The sequence below is a fragment of the Neophocaena asiaeorientalis genome, unplaced genomic scaffold, assembly GCF_003031525.2.
Source record: "Neophocaena asiaeorientalis asiaeorientalis breed wild unplaced genomic scaffold, Neophocaena_asiaeorientalis_V1.1 scaffold287, whole genome shotgun sequence".
In the NCBI taxonomy this organism is placed as follows: domain Eukaryota; kingdom Metazoa; phylum Chordata; class Mammalia; order Artiodactyla; family Phocoenidae; genus Neophocaena; species Neophocaena asiaeorientalis.
The window spans coordinates 750,431-774,205 of NW_020175057.1; the positions used below are offsets into that span (position 1 = coordinate 750,431).

Here is a 23,775-nt window from a genome sequence, read left to right on the forward strand (position 1 = left end):
CTGAGCATCTTTTCATGTGCCTGTTGGCCATTTGTATGTCTTCTTTGGGAAAATATTCAGTTCCTCTACACATTTTTGGTCAGATTGTTTGTTTTTTTGCTATTGAATTATGTGAGTTCCTTATATATTTTGGATATTAACCCCTTATCAGATGTGTGGTTTGTAAATTTTTTCTCCCATTCCATAGGCTTCCTTTGGATTTTGTTGGATGTTTCTTTTGCTATGCAGAAGCTTTTTAGTTTGATATAGTCCCACTTGTTGATTTTTGCCTTTGTTGCTTATATTTTTGATGTCATATCAAAAAAACAGTTGCCAAGACCAATGTCAAAGAGCTTTTCCCCTATGTTTCCTTCTAGTAGTTTTACAGTTTAAGGTCTTACATTTAAGTCCTTAATCCATTTCAGGTTAATTTTTGTGGGTAGAATAGGATGGGGTCCGATTTAATTTTTCTGCATGTGGTTAATCCAATTTTTCCAACACCACTTATTGAAGAGACTCTTATTTCCCCATTGAGTCTTTTTGGCTCCTTTGTCAAATATTAGTTGACCATATAGGCGTGGGCTTTCTTCTGGGATCTCAATTCTATTCCATTGTTCTATGTGTCTATTTTTATGCCAGTACCATGCTGTACTGATTACTATAGCTTTGCAATAAAGTTTAAAATCAGGAATTGTGATGTCTCCAGCTTTGTTCTTCTTTCTTGGTATTACTTTAGCTATTCAGGGTATTTTATCATTCTGTATGAATCTTAGGATTCTTTTTTTGTATTTCTGTGAAAAATGCCATTGGAAGTTTGATAGGGATTTCATTGAATCTATAGATTAGACTCATTATTTTTAGCTTTTTAAGAAGCAGAAGTAAACAGTACTCTCCTAACTACTGTCATCGTCCTCAGTTTCTCTTCCTTCCAGTTTCTCCTTCACAAAGTAACCAGGCATTCTTCCAAGGCACCGTTCTGATTGAGTCATTCCCTTGCACAATCCTTTCAAAAGCATATAGTTGACTCTAAAATAAAAATCAAATTCCTTTGTTTGGACAATTAGGTCCAAAACTCTCTTGCTTCATTTATTTATTGTACACTGAGTGTGGGTGCTCACTAGGCCAGGTTCTGCCTAATCTCTTGCCTCTTACGTCTCTTACCTCTTGTCTTACTCCAAACATAACCTACACTCCAGCCAAACTGGAACATTTACTGCCGTGTGGCAGACTTGGATCCAGAACACAGATGGACTAACTTCCAGGTCAATGCTCTTTCTCCTACATCATGGTCCCATAGGTGTAAGCCCATTCAATCTGGATATTTATGGATATTCTAATAAATTAATTAGACCAAAGCTCAACAAGTATTGATAAAAATTATAGTGGCATTTTTGTATTTCTTGTTATTTTGTGGGCTATTTGTCTTGTGAGTTAGAAATTTCAACAAAGCATTACCTCTAGGGAGAGCAGAAGTGGGGGAGGACCCTCTGGGATGTAAGGCCTGGAAGCGAATTCTTCATCATCAACTTTTTGGCAATCTTCGTAGTCACAAGGGCACCTAGGAATAAAACTTCAAGCTTCAGGCTTGTTTTCCCCTAACAAATGAGGGACCAATTGCCTGTGGAATTTGATTCCAGGATACTGGGAACATCCTCATCTAAATAAATTTACTCCCATCTGCTGGTGGTTGCCTGAATTTCCAGTGGACACTGAATCACACTAAAACAAAACAAAACAAAACAAAACAAAAAACATAATGTTTCGGAAGTAGTCAAACCTGGAAATAGGATTCTAGTTTGGGCCTCTACTGTTATGTGACCTCAGGCCAACCCCTTTTCCTTCTCTGGGCCTCAGTTTCTCCATATTACAATCCAGATGGTTGGACAAAATGACCCAGAATAGCCATTCCCACTTTTATCAAGCAAGGATTGTCTCTACAAGGATGCCTGGATGACCAGAGACAATGGGGGCAGAATTAATAGCAGTAGGGATGAGTTTTATTGATCCATTCCTGTATGTAATAGCCAGTGACATGCAGGTTCCACCATCTTCTTTTATTTCTACACTCATGTGAGAAGGAGACCATTTGCTGCAATAGTGGGGCAAAGGGAAAGGAAGGTGCAAGGGTGTTCTGCTCATTAAAAAAGGCAGGGGACTATGAGACACATTTTTTTAAAGTTTGGTTCTAAGATGGTTAAGAAAGTGGGGATAAAAAGTTAAACACTTAAGTGTGGGAAACACTCAACCAAACAGGCAACTGGAGGTTTTCTGAGCACAAGTAGTCCCAACTCACTTCACCAAATACTGAGAGAAAGGAGAAGAGGGCTATATCTCTGTGTAAATGTTTTAGCTAACCAAGAGTGAACCTAAAATTCATTTTCATTGAAACCCTTCTCAGTGGCATGCCTTAGGAAGTTCAGCATTGGTGAACGTGACTGAGATCTATTTATCGATTGCCCATCTGGCCCATGTGCTCTGAAGGACGTCTTTCTGAACTTCATTTGTCAAGGATCTGAGAAGGGAAGGACAGAGGGGATTGGGTGAAGGAATTTCCCTATCCTCTGAGATCCTTTTGTTTCATAGGAGAGTGTTTGAGGTAGTGGAAAGAATAGCTAAAATTCCAGGCTTTTCCACATGATGGGCCCAAAATGCAGGAGCATTAGAGTTGCCTGCTCTCCAGAGACTAACTCCCTTGAATATCTGAAACACTGGTCTTTGCCTTCTTCCCCTTCCACGGTGTCAGCCCTGGCTATGGGACAGTCACATCTCAACGTGATCCCAGTTGGTGAACTCTTCCAGTTCCCTGAGCTTTGTCCTGGGGACCCAAATGTGTCCAGCTCTATCAGAATGTAGATTCAGCCAGGGCAGTCTAATTACCTCACTCCCTCACCACAAAAAACAAACTCCTGGGCACACGGTCTTCCAAAAGAAACGCACATTTTGCATTTTTGCAGAGAGAAAGAGCAGGACCCACCGGGTGCCCTAGGTGCGGATGCATGCCCAGACCCCCTGCAGCCGATTCCCCTCCCCCTCCCCCGGGCCGGCCCCGCCCCTGTCTGTGTCTGTTGCTAGCAGGGGGACGACTGCAGAGGTCTGAAGGGGCGGGGAGCGGGCGGTGCGCTTGCTGCGGGCGGAGGCAAGAGCGCGCGCCTTTTTGTGTGGCTCCTGGCACCTGCCGGATTGGTTCTGCCAGTGCTACCGTCGGAGTGGGCGGAGCCAGCCGGGCGCCAGGCTGGGTGCCCAGTCGCAGCCTGGAGCGGCCGCAGACGGAGCGCACCTCACACCTGCTGGGCGCGTCCTGAGGGCGCTGCGTCGGGCAGAGGTACTGGAGGACTGCTCCCCCTGGGTTCTGGGCTCCGGTCCGAACCCCGCGCTCCCTGCTCCCCATACTCTCGCTACTCCTTAGAGACGACTCCTAGCGACCCCCCAGCTCCCTCTCTCCCCGCACTGCCCACACCCCGTCCCTTTCCCCGGCGGCTGACGGCAGTCTCTCGCGCCCTCCGACCCCCGGAGTGCCGTAGCCATGGGCATCCGTGGGATGCTGCGAGCCGCTGTGCTGCTGCTGCTCATCAGAACCTGGCTCGCGGAGGGCAGCGACCTCAATCCCACCCCGAAGTTCCACTTCTTCGAGCTCTCCTCCACAGTGCCCGATGTCGTCCTGGACCTCTTCAACTGGTAAGCGGGAGCCACCAGCCTGGGCATGGCGGTGACAGGAGAGGATGGGCAGCCTCGGACCTCTTGGACGGAACGGGCTGGGAAGACTTGGACCCGGGCTCGCCGAGCCCTGGCGTGCGGGCCCTGCCTACAGGTCCCTGGAGGTTGGTGGGATGGGAGTGGGGGCCGCGGGGGGCCCTGTGCTTCAGCCCACCTGTTACTGCGGCGCCTGACCTGACAGAGCCCCGCGTGTGCCCAAACTGCAGCCCCGGGGGGTGGGGGAGAAAGATGCTCTCACCCCAAGGTCTGCCATCCATCCCCGGGGACCAAGGCCCCTAGTAGCTTTTCCCAGTCACGTCCTTTGGCACCTGTAGGATTGGGGGAAGGGGTTACAGGGTGATGAGAAATTCACAAAACATAGACAGCAGAGACACCTGTTTGAGTCCGGATTTTTTTTCTATTCCATGAGGTGCGTGCGTGTGTTCCTGAATGCGTGTGTTGAGCAGTGAGGGACCTTTTCCGATGCTGCAGATAGAAATTATTGACTCAACCTCATCGTAGCCCAGACAGTGCGATCGGCGGCTGTATAGCATATAACCTTGTGGCCTGAGATGGGTGCATTTTTGTATTTGCTTCCTGTTGAAACATTTGAAGATTAGCTGTTTGATTTCAAGTTTGTTTGGGTCTGCAAATAACTGAAGAGATGTTAAACAGTCAGCCTTTACATGTAGATCACATGGAAATGTGTATTTGTGGTGGCCACAGATCCTGAGCGCTGGCATATGGATAATGTGTGTGTGGTCCGAAACAGGCAGAAATGCGTTGCTTTAATTCAGGAATCATTCATGTGCACACTTTGAAATTTTGTCATTAAAGATGATGAGTTTTTTTTTAAAGATGATTGAGAATAATTTTTTAAATGGCAAACAGAAATGAACATGTATTAGGAAAAGGGGGCATAGTTGGGCAAGGTTCCAGCAGACAGCTCTGCAATGTCCTCAACCCAACATACCAAACTGCGCTAGTGAACACACACACACACACACACACACACACACACACGAGATTTGCAGAGGCTGACATTCCATAGTCAATGCATCAAAGATCCTAAGAGTCATAGTGATGCCCAGGACCTATTCTCATTCACAAGCCCCTTTTGGGGAAAAGAGCCCCCCATGAAGGACTAGGTGAATTGGGAGGGCACATCAGAGACTTCTGGAAAGGCCAGCTCTCTGCAGGGTTGCACTGGGTCCATTTACATGTGCTCACCCAAGACATGTCTAGGCTGGAAGCACATGCTTAGCCAAAGAGATGCCTGCTCCAAGAATACATGTGTTTTTGAGGACAGCCCTGAACCCCAAGAATCAAAAATGGTGATTGATGAGGGTCATAAAACTCTTCTACATGAGCAAGGCTGTCTCTCTGTGTCATATGTAATATGCCAAGTCTTAGAAACAGAGGTGTACAAAAACAAGATTCACATAGACGTGACAACAAAATGCTGGCCTTAGCCTAGGTAGGGGAAATGTGACTGAGCTAGAGAACATAGACTGGTGGGATCAGCTCATGGGACTACTGAGGGTGAAAGATGACCTTTCCTGGGGCAATCAGGTGCCCCCGGAAAGAGGACTCCCACCAACCTGGAAAGCTGCATCCAGGCTGATGGTAAAGTGGGGCTCCTTAGGGGGCTGAAGTAATACATTATGTGAGGGCTCACACCTGCCCACACCCTCTTCTCTCCACTTCCCCTACAGTTTCCCCCCATCCCCCCAATTTTGCCTGGTAACAAGAATCCAGTCCTGAGGCCCCACCCTTTGGTTAAAAGCTGGGGAGGAGGAGGGGGGAAGAGGAGTCTGCGTCGCTGCTGTGCTTCTGGCTGACTCACTGCAGGGATGGAGGGGAGCAGGGAGAGACGTGTACATGTATGACTGTATATGTCTGCATGTGTGCAGGAGGGAAGGCCCTGGCAAGTTGATGCTTAGGGTGCTCTTTGTTGTTTGTTTTCTGAGAAGCAGTGTGGCATTCACTGATGACCAATATTTACCAATGACTTCTCTTTCAGCAAAAATTGTGCAAATGAAGCTATGGTTCACAAGATTTTGGACAGGGTGCTGTCGAAATATGATGTCCGTCTGAGGCCCAATTTTGGAGGTAAGACACGTCCAGATACTAGAGCTGAGATACAACAAGCCAGCCCCACCCAGTGAGCTGACCAGGAGCAGTCCTCTAGACCGAACACTTGTGCCTCTCCAAACCCCACCTTCCCAACCCTGCAGAGACCTGTAGCAGAGCACTCCCAGGCCCCCAACCCACAGGCCTTTCACTCTGCCCCTGGAATTTCTCCCACTTCTCTGCCTTCTAATGCAAGAGGCTTCTGCCCCCTCCACACTCCTTTACAGTGGCACGGAGCCTGAAGCACACTCCCTGGGGTGGCTGGAGAAACACTAATCACACCAGGTGTGCTTCTCATGCTAGAGTTTTCTGCTCCATCTATGGGGAGGACACGTGTTCCACCTGTGAACACATTCTTTGCACCCTGGGCACTTACTCCATTCAGCTGGCTTAAAACTAAGGGCATGGACTTCTCTGCCTAGTTTACTTCACCCACCTGGGTCCCAGGCACTTCTGCTTCTGCTCCCCCTCCCCAAGCCTTCAGCTCCTACCAAGTTCAGTTTATTCAACACACTGCAGTCAGCATGATCTTTATTAATCCCACCTAACCACCTCAGGAACTTTTGATGGCTTTATTTAACTGCAAAATAAAATCTAAACTCCTTAGCCTAGCACTCAGATCTTAAACACAAAGGTGAGAAATGACAAGGAAACTGAAATACAAACCTCCAGGAAGCCAATACATCAATTTCTCCTCTTATTTCTGCCTAGCCTCACCTCCCCCTACCCCTGGCTTTGGAAAGGGTGACTGGCTTCCATCACACAGCTTTGAAGTAACAGGCAAACTTCCCTGACACCACAGAACAGGAATAGCATTCTCTGGCTGAGGGGACACCCAAGAAACCCAGACCAAGGACAGACAAGAGGAAGGGTGAATTAAATAGACATTAGTCACATTTTGGCTCAGAGGAAACAGAGAAAGAACTAAAAAGTAGGGCGGCTAAGTCAGAGAAGCACTCTCCTTCCTGCAGGTTGTAGAACTAGACACCCAATCTAAAGGGTTAATAAATGCTAATATTCACATTTGTACCTATGAATAGAGGTCTTCTGAATACATAAAGCCTCCACCCTAAAGGGCACACAGCTGTTAGCACTTGCCTTTGTGCTAGACCACTGGGGGGCTCTGTGATTTGCTTAGGAAGCCCCCTTGAAAACCAAGTTGATCGCCCTATGCCCTAAGGTTTGGAGGTTGGACATTTGACTGGTATCCCATTGGCTGCTTTGCTTCCTCCGAGTGTGAGGACAGAAGGCCGTGCTGTCCCTGGATCCAAGGTGAGTGTGCACTGGGGAGTGGGAGGCTGGAGTGGAGAGGGCAGAAGGTAAGTTCTTTCATTATAGAAATTCAGGTGTTAGGGCACAGCCAGCACTCCATTGCATGACACTGGTTTTGGACCAGTTGCACCAAGCAACAGTGGGTGTCAAGGGTGTAGCTGTTACATTTTCTCCATTCATTGTTTTCCTATTTCTCAGCAAAGGCTAACCAACAGCCATTCAAGTATATCAAGCACGTTCTCCTTGCTGCTTCAGGTTGCCATCTCTGCAGGCATCCGGGGCTATGGGGACAAAACAGGGGCAAGGACCACCCTCTGGGGATTGTCAGGTGTGGCTGGCCCATGGTATCTCCAAGGCACCTCACCACCATTTTTTTTTTTTTTAGCAGGCGGACTCTCAACCACTGCGCCGCCAGGGAAGCCCCTCACCACCATTTTTTGAGCTAACTTGGATTTGTTTACACCTGATGCCTAACCTCCTCGGTTACCTAAGCTTTATGGGCATGCAGACCTGGGGAGTATGGGAATAGCTGGGTCCCCAGTTTGGCCAAACAGTAGATGAAGGTGGGAGAGCAAGGACAATGCAGGACCTTCTAGCATTTAGACAGAAGGAGGAACTACAGACTCTAAGTCTGGGGCTGTTTTATTGGGTTGGGGGGAGGCAGTCAATTGGAGAGCTGGGCCAGGGGGTTTAGAGTTGGGGTAGCCCATGACTCCCACTAGACACAGAGTCAAATTTCCCTCTGTGTCTGAAGTGATGTAGAGTTTCAGAGCTTAACACACAGGCACACACGCCCCCCACATGCAGAGACATGACCTAACTGTGGTTGGGTTCAAGTGGGAGACATTCCTTCCTTGAGAAGAGGAGGATGAAGAGGAGGAGGAGGGACCAGGGAAAGTTAACAAAGCTGCTTCTTTCTGAGCACGTACTGCAGAAGGCAGGTCCCTAAGGCCTTTGCTTAGCCCATCACCTGGTATGACATAGGTGTGGAGTGAAGGAATAAATGGGACATCTTCATCATTCCTTCATTTACCTCCTCTTCCTCTGGTACTCTGATGGATGTGAGGGAGGAAGTAGGGTTGGGTAGCAAAGTTTCCAAGAGGGAGGGAAGTGATTACCCCCTCCCACTTTTTCTGCCTTCCTGAGTCCATCAGGAAGGACAGCGATGGGATATGGGACAGAGGCCATCACCCCCGAGATAGCATTTAGATACCTTACCTGGAAGCATCTTGTTCCCCTCTGTTATCCTTGTAAGGATGTGGGATATCTTAGCTAAGCTCTTGTTCTGACCACTACTAGCACATAAGATATTCCCTCCTAATGTAGGTGGATAAATTAGAAAAAGATCCCAGGTCTCCTTCCTCCAGGCCACAGTTCTGGGCCAAGACTCATGCCTTGATGAGGGGAATGTGGACTGCACTTCAGTTCCCACTTGCCTCTTCAACTGGGAATCTTGGACAAAGCTGAGCCCTGGCACTTTAGGGTTCGGGTCCCCAGGATTCTGCTGTAAGTGATTGGATTGCCTGAATGACACAGAATGGTCTAGGATTATAAGTTTGACACTAGAGTGAGGTAGTTGAGGGGATGACTGCCTGGCCCTTCTGGGGCTTGTTGCCTGCGTAACACAGCCTCCATCCTCATCTAAACGCATGTGGGGAGCCTAAAAGGCTGTAATAAAAAAAACTGCCTTTCTAGAAATCCCTGTCACTACATAGCGATCATTCACAATAGCTGTGAATGCTATGCCTTCACACAGAGGCCCATTTACTTCTCAGCTGCTATTCATACGTGGATTCCCAATAGCACTTTGCAGCTCAACTTCTAGGTAGCCAGCCTGCAGTGAAGCCAGCAGGTTGAATTGGAAGCGTCACATATGTTTCCATAACAGCTATGTGATGTAATACACATAGAATAATGGCTTAGCTGTGAGGCCCGGTGAAGAGTTTTGAGTCAATGAGGAAACAATTAAAATGTATTTTTCCACAGTACTTTATAGTCTAGTACATATTTGCACATCCATTATCACATTTGAATGGGCAGCACTAACACCTAGTCCTGAAAAAGAAAGCCAGGAGGCAGAAACAGACACACACACACGCATACATGCACATGTACACGTACAAATTCAATCACAGTTACATATTAACACACACAAACACCCTCACCCATGTACTCACTCACATGAACACACAAATTCACTCACACACATATATACCCTCACATACACTAACACACATGCTCACACATTTGCATACACACATGAACATGTTCATACATTCATTCTCACACAAACGTGCTCACATACACAAACACACTCACAAATTCATTCAAACACACCCACATACATCCACATGCTCATGCATTCACTTATACTTGCACACAAACATCCTCAGATATACAAACACAAATTCACTCACACACATAGACACACACACTCACACATGCTTTGTCATTCACACACATGAACATACCCACATGTTCACTCACACATGCACACATATACAAACACGTCTACATATTTACCAACTCAGAAACACACGCACCTGAACATGCTCACACATTCACTCATACCTGTATAGTGACATGCTAACACATATGGATATGCTCATGGGTTCACTTGCACATCAGCATGATCACACACTCACTCAAACACACACATTCAGCCACACACACATGGACAAGTTCACAGATTTTCTCAAGCACATAAACATGCTTACATACACTCACACTTACACACTCACAGTTATAAGTGTGATGGGTGTGAGTGTAGAAGTGTAATCATTTATCACACTTATCACTTGCATGTGAACAAGGTCACACACACAAATACATTCATATATTCACACAATGAACTTGCTCACTCACACATACATACACCCATAAGTTCACTTACATTCCCAAACACAACTTTACACACACAAACATAATCATGCATTCACTTACACATGGACATGCTCACAAATACACTAAGTGAACAGCCTCACGCAAGTAACCTACATATTCACTCCCACACAATACACTCAAATACACACACATGCTGACACATTCATTCACCCAGAAATGTGCTCACACATTCACTTATACAGAAACATGCTCACATACATGGAAACACTCACAAATTCACTCACACACATACAAAAAAGGTTACAAACACACCCATATTCACACATTTCCTTGCACATTAACAAGCTCACATACACTCACACAGTCACACATTCTCTCATACATGATCACACAAACACATTAACTCATAATTCACTCCCACACAACACACTCAAGCATACAAACATGCTCAAATACACTCATGTGCACACTGACACATTCACCTGCACATGAATACATGCACAGATTTACTCAGGTATGTGAACATGCTCACATACACTCATGCACACAGCTCACGCATTCATTCACACAAAAACACACGTTCATTCCCACATGGACACATTCACATGAACTCACACAAATATGCTCGTGCACACCACAAATCTTGTTTTGGGGCTCATTTCTCTTAAGTTTTTTATCAAGAAAAGGTTTAGAAAAAGAGTGTTTCATTGCCTTATTTTTTTCTTCATTTTGGCCTCTTTCTTTTCAGCATATTGTGAGCCAGGCCCTACTCTAAGTGCTTGGCTTGCATTAACCATGAGATAAGTGCTATCATTATCCCCATTTTACTCATGAGGAAACTAAGCTCAGAGAGGTTAGGTAGCTTATTCAAGGTCACATAGCTGGTAAGTGCCAAAATGGGGTTCAAACTTCAGGCAGTCTAGCTCCTGAGTCCATGTTTTACCCTTTTTCCTACACTGCATGTAATAGTGTCTTCCTGTATTGTAGGTGCCCCTGTGCCAGTGGGAGTATCTATCTATGTCTCCAGTATTGAACAGATCTCAGAAATGACTATGGTAAGTGTGTCAGCTCCAGCCATGAGACAAGGAGCAGGGTCATAAGCCTGTTGTTCTGACCTGCAGCAGAGGCCACATGGAGGGCACAGTAGGTTTTGGAAACTACAGCCACCTGAAATTAAAAATAAATAAATCTAGATGTATTACAGACATTAAAGTGAAAGGCTTATGATGGTTTTAAAATATAATATAGGATATTCTTTTAGTGTCTTTGAGATAGGTAAGGACTTTTTTAAAAAGACACAGAAAACACAAACTATAAAAATAAATACTGGTAACTAAACTATATTAATATTCTCTTTAGCCAAAACTTCTGGCACTTCTGTTTTGCAAAATAAAAAAGCAAAGTGAGCGTGACAAGTTTGAAAGGATAGTTCAGATTGGACTAAAATATTTGCAACACAAAAGACTGGTATTGAAAATACACATAATTCCTGTGAATTAATAAGAATATTTTTATTTTTTTAACATCATTATTGGAGTATAACTGCTTTACAATGGTGTGTTAGTTTCTGCTTTATAACAAAGTGAATCAGTTATACATATACATATATCCCCATATCTCTTCCCTCTTGCGTCTCCCTCCCTCCCACCCTCCCTATCCCACCCCTCTAGGTGGTCACAGAGCACCGAGCTGATCTCCCTGGGCTATAAGGCTGCTTCCCACTAGCTATCTATTTTACGTTTGGTAGTGTATATAAGTCCATGTCACTCTCACAGAGTGAGAGTGAGAAGAATATTTTTAAAGCAATAGAAAAATGATCAGAAAATTTAAACAAAAACTTCACTTTTGTGAAGAAAACCAAGTAGCAGATAAACTTATGAAAAGATGCTTGACTTTATTATTAATCAGTGAAATGCAAAATAAGACCACAGTGAGAACCCATTACATATCCACCAGACTAGCAAAAAGTCAAAAGTCAGACAGTACCAATGTTGGTAAGACAGGAGCATTGGGAGCTCTTATCTGCACTTTATAGGGGTATAAACTGGAACTTTTGCTTTATAGTTTTTATTTCATTGCGATTTTGATGTGTATGGTGTCATCACATAATAATACACATAGTATATTCATATAAGGGAATAGTATCCAGCAATGCAAGTGAACAAATTTTAATTACACAATCGACCTGAGCAAACACACAAACATAATGTTGAGTGAAAGAAGCAACTTATGAATACATAGAGTGTGATTCCATTCAGAAAAAAATTTTAAATAAGTCCAACTAAGCAATATGTTTCTTAGAAATACATAGACAATAAAACTTAAGAAAACATAGAGAAAAAATAGAAAAAGCAAGGGATTATTATCATTAAAATCTAAGATAATGGTTACTGCTGGGAGATGTGGGAAATATGTTCTGCAAGAGACACGTTGAAGATTGATAGTTATTGGGAACATTCTATTTCTTAACCTGAATTTTAATTTTATGGGGCTCGTTTTATTATTCGTAACATTGAACATTCTTACATATGTTTCGTTATGCATCTATATTTAGGATGTATTTCATACACCTGCATACACACAAACACTGAGGACAGAAAGCTGGGCAACCTCACTTACAACTAGGATTTACCTTTCTTTCCTCAGGACTATACTATTACAATGTTTTTTCATCAGACCTGGAAAGATACACGTTTAGCATACTATGAGACCAATCTGAACCTGACCCTGGACTATCGGATGCTTGAGAAGTTGTGGGTCCCTGACTGCTACTTTCTAAATAGCAAGGATGCTTTTGTGCATGATGTGACTGTAGAAAATCGCGTGTTTCAGCTTCAGCCAGATGGAACGGTGCGGTATGGCATCCGGTGAGTTCCCCCAGGGACCTGGGGGTCACCATGACAGCCTACCTTCTTCCCACTAATTATCCCATGAACATACTCCAAGGGACACACAGAGGACCCCACTGCTTTCCAAATCTCTCTTTCACTGCCCCCCTCACTCAGTAGTCAAAGTGGAACCTTCAGAGTTTCCCACAGCCATCCTTGGCTGTCCTGTCCCCACACCTTGCCTTATGCTGTTGCTTCTGTCTGGAATGACCCGTTCCTCTTTCCACAAGTCTGAAGCTTTCCTATCCTTCAATCCCTAATTCAAATGCCCTCTTTGTCAAGAAATCATCTTTGATACTCTCAACTGGAAGAGCTCTCCCTTTGCCTTAGCATTGAATGTATATTCTATTATTTATTTGTGTCTTTTCTCTCCCATGCAGTGAAGGAGGGGGACTGGTCTCTGCCATTGATCATATATTCAACATGCAGGGGACCCAAGGGTGCGCAGTGTGCGTATATTGCCTATGGCTTTGTACAAACAGAATGTGTGCACACTGGAGCTCCTCACTGGCATATTTATAGCATAGCGGACAGTCACCAAAGCCCTCCGCACAGCCTCATCTCTTACAAACCGTCTCTCAAGACAAGCATGAGACATAAATTTAGCTCAGAAAATGTCTCCAAGAGGGAACTACTAGGGTACAGCTCTTTCTCTGCGGTTCTCTTGCTGAATCCCTTTGTTTCCCTCTTCTTTCTCCATCCACTTTCCCATGGACCCAGACACTGGAGTCAGAGAACAACAAAGCTTACAGGGAACAGGTCACTGGTCACAAAGGGGGCCTCAGATGATTAATGTTCATGTAGAATTCACAGAAAGGAGATAAATACACACACACACACACACACAAAAATATAAATCACTTCAAGAGTTGAAAGGGACAAGGGTGGTATCAGCAACTGGGAAAAGCAGGACAAGGAAGGGGCCAGAGCTTCCCAGCTGGGGCTGCAAAGAACTTTTCTAATTATCCCCTTCCCCATTGTTCACTTCTCCCACTTCCCCAGATCTTCCAAGATCCCTCCTCAGATTCCTCTCTTGGACCTACCACATGACAACTTGAAGCCCCATTCCATAGCTCACCTGAGATATATTAATCCCTCCTATCCATTTATACCCACTGGCATTTTGCTAAGCCCCAGTACCCTCATAAGCAATGCACAGAGATGGGATTGCTGCCGGAGCAGCTCCCATGGCCAAAGGTAGGCCGGGGCCACTGCCCACATCGGTACCCTCACACCACACACAGGCACTCCACATCAGATCTGGTGTTTCAGCTGCTTCAGTGTAGCGGTTTCCTCCTGACAGCTTTGCTGCTCCTTCAACAAGAAAGTCCTCTTTCTGCCTCTGCATTCAATTTCCTCAAGGACCCTTCCCATTCTGACACCCTGAGGCTTCCTGACATGCCATGTATCTGTTGACATCTGTGTAAGTCCTACCAGACTTTTGGGTGTCTTTGTCACATACAAATTCCCTCTCTCCTCCTTACACAACTGCAACTCATCTTTCCTCTAGGAGGGAAGGAAGCGTGTGGGGCGGGGGCGGGGTGGGGGAGGAGAAAGAAGGAAAGAAGAAAGGGAGGGAAAGAGGACCCTGCTCTAATGTGGCCAGTGTGGGAAGGTGTTAAGTGGGTCAGTCCTTGGGGTGCCTCTCCCCACCCCACCCCTTCAGTTTTCTCAGGAACAGTTACTTGCCTGGGCTTGACTCACTTTTCTCTTCCTTTTGCTTTTCCTTTGCAGGCTCACCACCACAGCAGCTTGTTCCATGAATCTGCAAAAATTCCCTCTGGACAAGCAGACCTGCAAGCTGGAGGTGGAGAGCTGTACGTATGTCTCCCAAGGCCCCTTTTTTCCCTACCCAGGGTTGGGGCCGTGACGAAGCCAAAGGCAAACTTGACAGTGAGAGGGCCTGCATATCTCCCCTACTCCCTCCCTCCCCCATTTCTCTCTCTCCCAGGTAGATAGATGATAGATAGATAGATAGATAGATAGATAGATAGATAGATAGATAGAGACAGAAAGACAGAGAGACAGACAGAGAGGGGTATATATACATATGGTATCAGGGAGAAGGTGGCCTTTAGGCTATAAAGAGTCCCATAGGGAAATGTGCTATGGGAAAATTGTGCACAAGCTAATGGGTAGGAGCATATCTCTTTGCTGTGCTTTCCTTCCTGGATAAGAAACTTCAAACTGAGAGTTCTCTTTCCATGTGACCCCCTTCCTTATGCTCAGACCCACAAAACACAAAGGTACCCCAATATTGCAGGTTGCAACTACCCTTTGGTTTTCACAAGCTCCTCTGGTGTGAAATCTGCCTATGCCTGCTTTCTGAGATTAACTCTGTTTCCTTCCCCCTCCTAGATGGCTACACAGTTGAAGACATCCTATTATACTGGGAAGGCAATGGGAATGCCATCCAGGGTACTGAGAAGCTGCACATCCCCCAGTTCAGTTTCCTAGGAAAGACGATGACTAGCAAAGAGGTGTTTTTCTACACAGGTGGGTCTGACCCCCTCCTTCTCTCCTATCTCCTGTCTCTTTTGTACCCTAGGAAACTCCTGGTGACCTCTGCCTTTGACCTCTAGACTCTCTTCTTCCTTCTTTCCTATTCCCTTCTTGTTCTGGACACCTTCCAAAGCCCCCTTCATAAAGTCCCAATGGCTTACCCTCTGCCAATGAGGAAATGTGTGTGGAAGCAGTTGGCCAGGTTTGACACTCCACAGGCCTCCTTCCAGGGCCAGCCTCTCCCCTTCCATCTGTTGTAGCTTTGAAATATCTCATGTCTTTCCCATTTCAACTTCAGTTGACATGGAGAAAGTGAGGAAGGAAGGAAGAGATAGCAGACTTGCTACGCCATATGGGCCTGCTGACACATGCCATTGTCACTGGCCTTAAGGCAGCAAATGGGGTCAGGTCTACATACTGCCCAGACTGTAATATTAGAGGCTGAACTGGCCATTGGTTTCCCCTCCACCATCGTGTACTTTACTCGGAAAATCCCCTCAGCCCTACCACCCTAATACCAGTATGTCTACCTGCCAGGTTCCTATGTGCGCCTGATAGTGAGGTTCCTGGTCAAGAGGGAAGTCACCAGCTACCTTGTGCAGATCTATTGGCCTACTGTCCTCACCACTGTTGTTTCCTGGATATCATTTTGGATGAACTATGAATCCTCTGCAGCCAGGGTGACAGTAGGTAGGTCCTGTTCCCATCCCAGGAAGGAACTTGGGTTGTCTTGCTCAGAAAAATGTTGAAAGTAAGGAACAGTGTGTGACTGTACAGGCAAGGAAACAAGATGGGACCTAACAGGCACACTACAGGTGCCCAGCCAATCCACAGCAGAGAGACCAACATTGGAGACAGATGTGAAAAAAACATCAGGGTTGGGATCTTGGTATGTTGGGTCCAAAGTACCAGAATTCATTATTTGCTGGATACATAAATGAATGGACAAGTCACAAATTTAGATCAGAAATGCAACACAATAAACATTGATTAAGCAACATATCAAAATGCCCAATTAGGCAGCAGAGGGCTTCTAGATGAGCTGCTCCTGGCAAGTGTCTAATGGAATGCTGAGACAAATGCTATCAGAGTCCAGAGGAGGAAATGACCCAGGTAATGACCCAGGTCTTATCGGCTAAAACTGCACCAAGAAAGTATTGCTCAAACTGGGTTTTGAGGACTTCCAGGAGGATGCCTGGAGCACAAGCTGGGGAAGTGGGGAGAGTAGCAGAAAGACAGCTTGGGCTGACTTGGGAAGAACTTGAAATTCCATTTTAAGCAGTTGGAACTTCATGTATAAGCAATGGGGAGCATCAAAGGCTTTTGAGCAGTACTAAGGAGGGGCCTAAAGAGATCAGCTCCCAAGTTTAGTTGGTCCCACTCTGCAGAATGCCTGCGTATCCCAGACCCTGGTCTGCTTTCTCCTTCACCATCTTTGGGGCAGACTTTTCAGCCTCCTTCTTTAGAAGCACACACTAGGCTAAACCTTTATATTTATGTAATATTTTAGGGGTCACAAAACTTTCTGAGGGATGGACTACAGGAAAGCTTACATACTAGCAGGCAAAGGGGGAAAGGACCATCATAGGGCAAAACGGGGCTGGACATGTAAATCACTATGAAACCATGGCTGGAGATTTTTGACTTGATCCTAAGAGCAATGGGAAATCACTAAACTATTGAAGTACAGGATGGGTGTAAAGATGGGGGAGGAGAAGCAAAGATAGCAATTGAGCCAGGGCCCTAAGCCTGGTAAGCTGAAGGCCTTTTGCTGAGGGCCCTCTCAATCTCAGAGATGGCCTTTGCTCCCTTCCAGTGGGGTGTGGGCCTGATGGCTTGCCAAGAACTTCAGCCACCTGAGGGGACTAACCCTGTGCTATGTTGTTTATAGGTTTGACTTCAATGCTCATCCTGAATGCCATCAACTCACATCTGCGGAATAAACTCCCCCAATTTTCCTGTATCAAGGCCATTGACATCTATATGGTCGTATGCTTCTTCTTTGTGTTCCTGTCCTTGCTAGAATATGTCTACATCAACTATGTTTTCTACAGCCGAAGAGGACCTCAGCGCTCTCAGAGGCAACTCAGAAGAGCCCAAAGAGTCATGACCCGCTACCGCTACCAAGAGGCGATGCAGGTTTGGCTTTTTGACTGACAATCTGCTTTCCTTGAGCACTTCTTAAACCTAAGATTAGCACTTGACCCTTTCAAATTTCTTAGCTCCTTTAATCCTCATACAACACACACACACGCGTGCACACGCACACACACACACACACACGCACTCCAGGTAAGAAAGAAGTAGGACAATTTATCATCACTCCTTTATAGGTTGAGTCATTGTCCAAGGTCATAAGTGGCAGAGCTATAGATTTCCCAAGACCTTTGGGCTTCAAATCCAGTCTACTTAGCATGCCTCCAGTGGCAGGCAATGGAGCCAGAGGGAAAGGGAACACAGGGAAGCTGAAAGGAAGAGACACCAGAGAGGCTGACCTAACCCTCCTTCCTTTGCTCTTTTGACTCCGAAAGCCATGCTGAGCATTTTGCTGCTGGCAGTACGTTAATGTCCCTCCTTTACAGGGAACTTACCCCCACCTACCTGAGGAGGTCTTGCCTCTGTCCACTACACAGCACTCCAGAGGGAGCAGCTGCCCCAGAGGGGCAAGAGCCATGAACTTCCCTTGCATGCAAACAGCCTCTCGGTCCTGTTCCTCAGCACCTTGCGCACAAGAGACCCCAGGAAGAAGAGGTGGCTTTCTCAGTGGAAGAGCCCATCAGTCATGTTACAAGTGCTCATGAGGAAAGTCCCCCCCCCCACACTCCCTAAAAGTGATTGTACATGCAGTATTCGACCTCATGAGTCTATCCACTGTCTCCTTAAAGGATGACCAGTTGCACATAGAAGATGAAAATGGCTCTCCTCCCTCCAGACGGGTGTGGGCTGGCCTAGCAAGCCCAGAAAGCCTCGGCTCTCTAGCCTCCATCTCAGAGCAGGCACCTCTGGCCTCCTCAGAAAGCCTCAGCTCACTGTCTTCTCTCTCGGACCAGTCCTGGCTGGCCACTGCAGAAAGCCTGAGTGACCTCCCATCCACCTCAGAGCAGGCCGTGCCCAGCTATGGCATTCGCGTTAATGATATTGATATTGATGACAGTGTTATTCCTACTGAAATCCGCAACTGTGCAGAGGCCCATGGCCGTGCTGAGACCTGTGACCCAGAAGACTCTGAAGAGAGCTCCAACTCCGATGAGAGCCAAGACCATGGCCCCAGTAGGAAGCATCTGCTTGTCCACAGCCAGAGGTGTGTGCAAGAAGCAAACTACAACCTTGATGAGATCCATAGCACCCTTCATGACATTTGTAGCTTGCCTGATGACGTCAGAGTTGAGAGTGGCTACCTTGACCTTGAGAAGCAACTCAAGTATAATGTTGACAGTACCTGGAGCCTTTATGGTAATGTTATGGGCTTTGATCCAGACAAGAACACTAACTCGGAGTCTGATGACAGTTCCCCCCCAAGCCCTGGGTGCTCCTTCAGTAAAGGGTTCTCTTCCAAGCTCTTTCACCCTGACTACATCCCTAAGGTCGACCAGTGCTCCCGGCTCCTCTTCCCTCTTGCCTTTGTGGTGTTCAACATTGTTTACTGGGTGTACCACATGTATTAGTTCCATAGTGTCCCAGAGTGACACTATGCTCCTTTCATAGTTCCTTTTGGTTCCGTTTTACCTTCTTTTCTTTTTTCGTTCTACTTTGTGGTTATTTGGGCAGTTGAATCAGTTCCACCTTTCTCTTTACAAACATGAGGTGGGGAGTAGTTGGAAAGGTCGTGTTCGGCTGGAAGTAAAGGGATTGAGGTGGAGTTGGAGGTAAATAGCACATTGATTTCCCTTTTCTTCCGAATACTATCATGTTTTCAAAGCCTTCTAACACCTAATAAGCACAGAAAAGCCCCCTGGAAATGGAAATGTTTAGAAGACAGAGAGGAGCCAGACTGGGGGACAGAAAGGATGCAAGCCCTGTACACAAAAACATTTCTGGGGGCTTTTCTGTCCCACTAAAGTGTTGAGTTTTCTTTTTCATTACTTTTTTCTTCTGTTTTTTTTTTTTTCCCCCTCCTAGGGATTATGGTCCTTGCTCACCCTCTGCTTAGGGTTTTACAGGAGAAAGCCAGACTGGGTTGGGGAAGGGCTAGCCATCTCTTGCAAATGCAGGTGGCTGGCTTTGGGGAACTTGGGGGATTTTGAAAGTGCCTTCCCCCCACTATTTTTGTTTTTTTCTTGCGGTACACAGGCCTCTCACTGCCGTGGCCTCTCCCGTTGCGGAGCACAGGCTCACATGTTCCCAGCAGGAGCTCGCAGAGGGTGAATGATGTTGGGTTGGAGATTACTCAGATTGAGGCAGCATCTTTGGAGGGATTGGAACTTCTCTTGCATATATTTCTGCTTCAGAATGATTGACAATGGGGACTCAATACATCTGTCTAGGTCACATGCTGAGTTGATCACTAGACAGTGCAAGCACTTGGTGAATGAAGACTAGGGTTTGGAAAGTTCACCATCTGATCTAGAATAGCTGTTGTTAATCAGTATACTGATTCTTTCTGTTTGTCAAGTGCATAGTAAGTGTCAACGAGCTTACCCACACATCCCATTGTTGAACCCTCACAAGAGTCCTGTGAGCCAGGGAAGCCAAAGTACATTGTCCCCAGTGTTCTGAGGGGGAAAAAATGGAATTTATGTACCACACTTGAGGACATGCATCCAGTGAGTGGTGGAGCCACCCCACTTGCTCTTCCTTCTTCTTGTCCTCATAACTCTGTCAGCTGAGGTGCTCCCCTATCTCTCCTCCCTTTTACAAAAGGGGGGTGCTCCATCAGGTTCTGCTTATGTGCCAGGCATCAGACCTCATCCTACAGCACCTGGAGCATCTCTGCAGAAAGAGACCAGTGACCAGCCAATGAGTGTGAACCGAGCACATTGAACATAGGCACTGCTCACCCGATGGAGCTCCTGAGGGAAGTGGGCAGTAGCCTGCATGCCAATTTGCCAAGCAGCTCCATTTCACTGACAGAGGAGGTGGGGGAGCAAGATTCGCCAAGCACCCAGCTTATGTTCCTCCTTCCTCCATAGGCAGAGCCTCTACTGCAGCCCCTCAGCCACCTACGCTTTTAACCGTGTTTCTATATTTGTGTTTCTGTGTATACCTGGGTGTGTGTCTGCATCAAGGTAGTTCTGCGTGCACATACAACCACTTGAGAAGCTGTATAGTACTATGTACATCAGTGTAAATCTATATTGGTGTGTATAAGATTGTATATATAAAAACATGTAGATGCACATGTGTGTGCATGTGTGCACCCCTATGAAAGAGTGTGTAAACTTACGACTTACGTATGTGATTATTTATATCTATTTGTTGCAAGAACATATAATTATAGTGAAAAAATAGACCATATGCATAGGAAAAGAAAATACATGATAAGTCTTCATACCTGAAAACCTTGAACTTAGACATAGGATCATTTCTCAGGTATGTGTGTGCTTGTGTGTACACACATGGGTGTATTCTGCATGCATGTGTATAAGTGCATTGTGCATACCTCTGTTTATTTATCTGATTTGAATAGGTGTGAAAGGAAATACGTGTGAAAGCATATGCATTCCCTTTTGGTGGCTCTTCTTGAACCACCAGAATTCCCTTGGCCTGTTCCCACATAAGAGGGGCCGTATTTGGCCGGACTACTTAACTGACCATTTCTTTCCAATTCCCTTGTTCCAGGGAGCGGTGTCTCCCGGTCCCCATCCACTCTTCTCCTCGTCCCTCCACCCATCTGTGCTGTCTCCTGGACGGAAGACGCAGAAGAAGTGAATGTAGTCCCAGGAAGAGATAATTTAGTGCCTTGAGGTAGGAAATGCTCGATCATGGGCTAGAATGGGAGTTCAGAGATTTTGCTTTGTCCTGGAAGGACGTGTTTGGGAGTAACAAAGGTAGGGGTTGGGGTGGGGAAGCCTTGAAGATGCAGTAAGAACAAAAATATGATGTACACAATGGGATGGGAGAGCTGAAGAGCTGGAGAGGAGGTTGTATATAGCCTTTATGATTCATCCTTTTATTATAATCACCTTGTAAGTCTGAAACGTGTCAGGGCGGAGACAGCTGCAAGTAGGTGGGTGGTATGAGGAAACGGCTCAGGGGATTGGCTGCTAGCAGTTGGAGGCAAAGAACCAAAGGGCACTTTGCTGGCCCATCCTGGGATGGTTGTTAGTTGCACTTCAGCCTTGGATTTGGATTTGTAGTCCAGAGCTCCCTACTTCCACCCCCTCCAGGGAAAGAATAATCAGAGGGGTGAGAGGGCTGACCAAGGAGAGAAGTGCAAAGGAGCCCTCAGGGGCTGACTACCTCGATTAGCTCAGCTTGTCTCTTCTTCTTTTCTATACACACAGCCTACAAATATAGCATCCTAACACACCCACAGAGACCTACACAGTAACACATACATGTATACACACATGGGCACTCACCTTCAGCAGCATATACATATATACACACAGATATACACAAACACATACAGCCACACATACGTAAGTTCACATGCAAAATCACCCATTTACCCTCATATCCGCACACAAACACACACATACACACACACAAATCTTATGAGACAGCTAAAAACAAGAAAATTGCTGCTGGAATATCAAAGATAGCCTCTTTCTTTTTGGATACCCCTCACAGAGAAATCAGGTTTGTGGGGAGAGCAATGACCTCACATCTGAAGCTCCCACTATGGCTATTGAAAGCCTTGCTTCCTGGGGCCTAAACATTGGTTGATTGGTTTGGATTTGGGTTTCCAGGACCCAGGAGTGCCTTTGAGCCCTGCAGGAGGCAAGCAGTTCATTTGGGAGGAGATCATACAGATAGATTGGAGGAGTGGGGACAAAAAAAGAAGGTTTTAAGATGTATCTGGCAGAAATGCTCAGGAAGTCTTCAGAGTGCAGAGGAAGGGCAGAGAGGCCAGTTGTAAATATCTCTACAGATCCATGTAGCTAGATATAATATTATACTTTTAAAGAAGAATACCCTGCCCTAGTGTGCTGCAATGAGAGCAGTTGAACTACTGCGACTCACACTGTGTGAGAGTGAGTGTCAAGGTGAGGCAGAGGTTTGGCAATGACACCTTATCAGAAACTTGAACCTTTGAGTTTGCCATAGAATTGGTCGTTTTAGCCTGAAAATTGCCAGATCTCCCCTGTGTCATTCTCTGTGTGTTCTGTCATCAGAGTCGTGGTTGAGCCCCACTCTTAGCTGCCCCCAGTTGTACAAGCACGTCGCCCTCCAGCTGGCTGCCTACACCCCCCACCCCCGCACTCCTCATCTCACACCCACTAAATCAATCAGGGTCTGTGCTAACAGAGAATTTGGAGCTTGGGCAGAGGGAAGGGTCTTGCTTAGTCTGGGATGGAGCAGCCCGGACTTTATTCGTCTACCCACCTTCTCTTTCTTTACCCCCGAAAATTGCTCCTCTACCACTACCACGGGAAGGAGACCTCTGTGTCTTTAATGTGTCAGTTTGTTGTGGGGCTGTGTGACATGATTCCTACGAAGTTCTTGCATGTGCCACTGTGGGGCACCTTTGCAGAGATAACAGACAATCTCTTGGGTCTTACTGGAGCTTGTCAAATGTATTCTTACAATCCATGTCATCTTGTTAATAGCAAGGCTGCAAAGTGTTTGCACATTTAGAGCTGAGTTTTGCTGAGACTGTGGCCATTCCTAATGAAGTTTCCTTATTCTGTACATAAAGGAGCTAACCCTTCGAGCTATTAACTAATGAATGCATTCACTAAGCTATCCACCTGCATGGTACCCTGCTGTGGTGATGACCACCAAAGGAAATCATGACTTGTCCTACTGAAAGTGCAGTGTGTTTGTGTAGGTTGTATCGTGTCCTGTGATCAATATGAAATCTTTATTATCAGTGTTAGGTTTTCAGGGTAGGGAGCGGGGAGGGTGTTACAGTGTCTCCCTGATATACTTCAATTATGAAATACCCCCAGTTGGTCAGGGTCACCTCTGTTGACTCAACATATGTAAGACTTTGTACCCACCATCTTGCCGGACTGCATCTCTGGGGTCAATAGTCATCAGTGGAAGTGAATTCTTCAGAGGGCAGCCAAAGCAGTGCCATTCTGGAAGCAGAGGAAATACAGTAAAACCACACACGTGCAGGTCTTCAGGAGTGGTGCTGGGCCCAGGCAGTGAAAATCAAGAAAGAAGACCAAGACCCATGTGTCCTGGATGGTCTGTCTGGCAAAAGGGCCCAGAGCAGCAGAGAGCCCCCAAGGTGACCCAGTTCCCTCTTTGTCTTCATTAAATGCACATTTTTGCATGAAAAAGACCTCGACCAATCCTGACTTTTAAAAAGGAAAACATGAAGAAACATAAAATTATGCTTCTGAAAATATGC

General features: G+C 46.0%; 1 protein-coding gene across 1 annotated transcript; it reads left to right on the forward strand.

The window, feature by feature from the left end:
- The first annotated feature begins 3,502 nt into the window (after nucleotides 1-3,502).
- Nucleotides 3,503-18,976, forward strand: GABRQ (gamma-aminobutyric acid type A receptor subunit theta). The gene is made up of 10 exons (XM_024764024.1): nucleotides 3,503-3,654; nucleotides 5,696-5,784; nucleotides 10,909-10,976; nucleotides 12,568-12,788; nucleotides 14,544-14,626; nucleotides 15,168-15,305; nucleotides 15,849-16,001; nucleotides 17,203-17,446; nucleotides 18,175-18,653; nucleotides 18,696-18,976. Exons 1-10 carry the CDS (start codon nucleotides 3,503-3,505, stop codon nucleotides 18,974-18,976), a joined length of 1,908 nt encoding a protein of 635 aa, XP_024619792.1.
- Nucleotides 18,977-23,775: the final 4,799 nt, after the last annotated feature.

Bases quoted from the DNA above. Each gene is read 5' to 3' on its own strand.
- GABRQ (XM_024764024.1), top strand. From the start codon at position 3,503: ATGGGCATCCGTGGGATGCTGCGAGCCGCTGTGCTGCTGCTGCTCATC. The intron at 5,785-10,908 runs GTAAGACACGTC...CCTGTATTGTAG, and splicing joins TCTGAGGCCCAATTTTGGAG to GTGCCCCTGTGCCAGTGGGA. The intron at 14,627-15,167 runs GTACGTATGTCT...TCCCCCTCCTAG, and splicing joins CAAGCTGGAGGTGGAGAGCT to ATGGCTACACAGTTGAAGAC.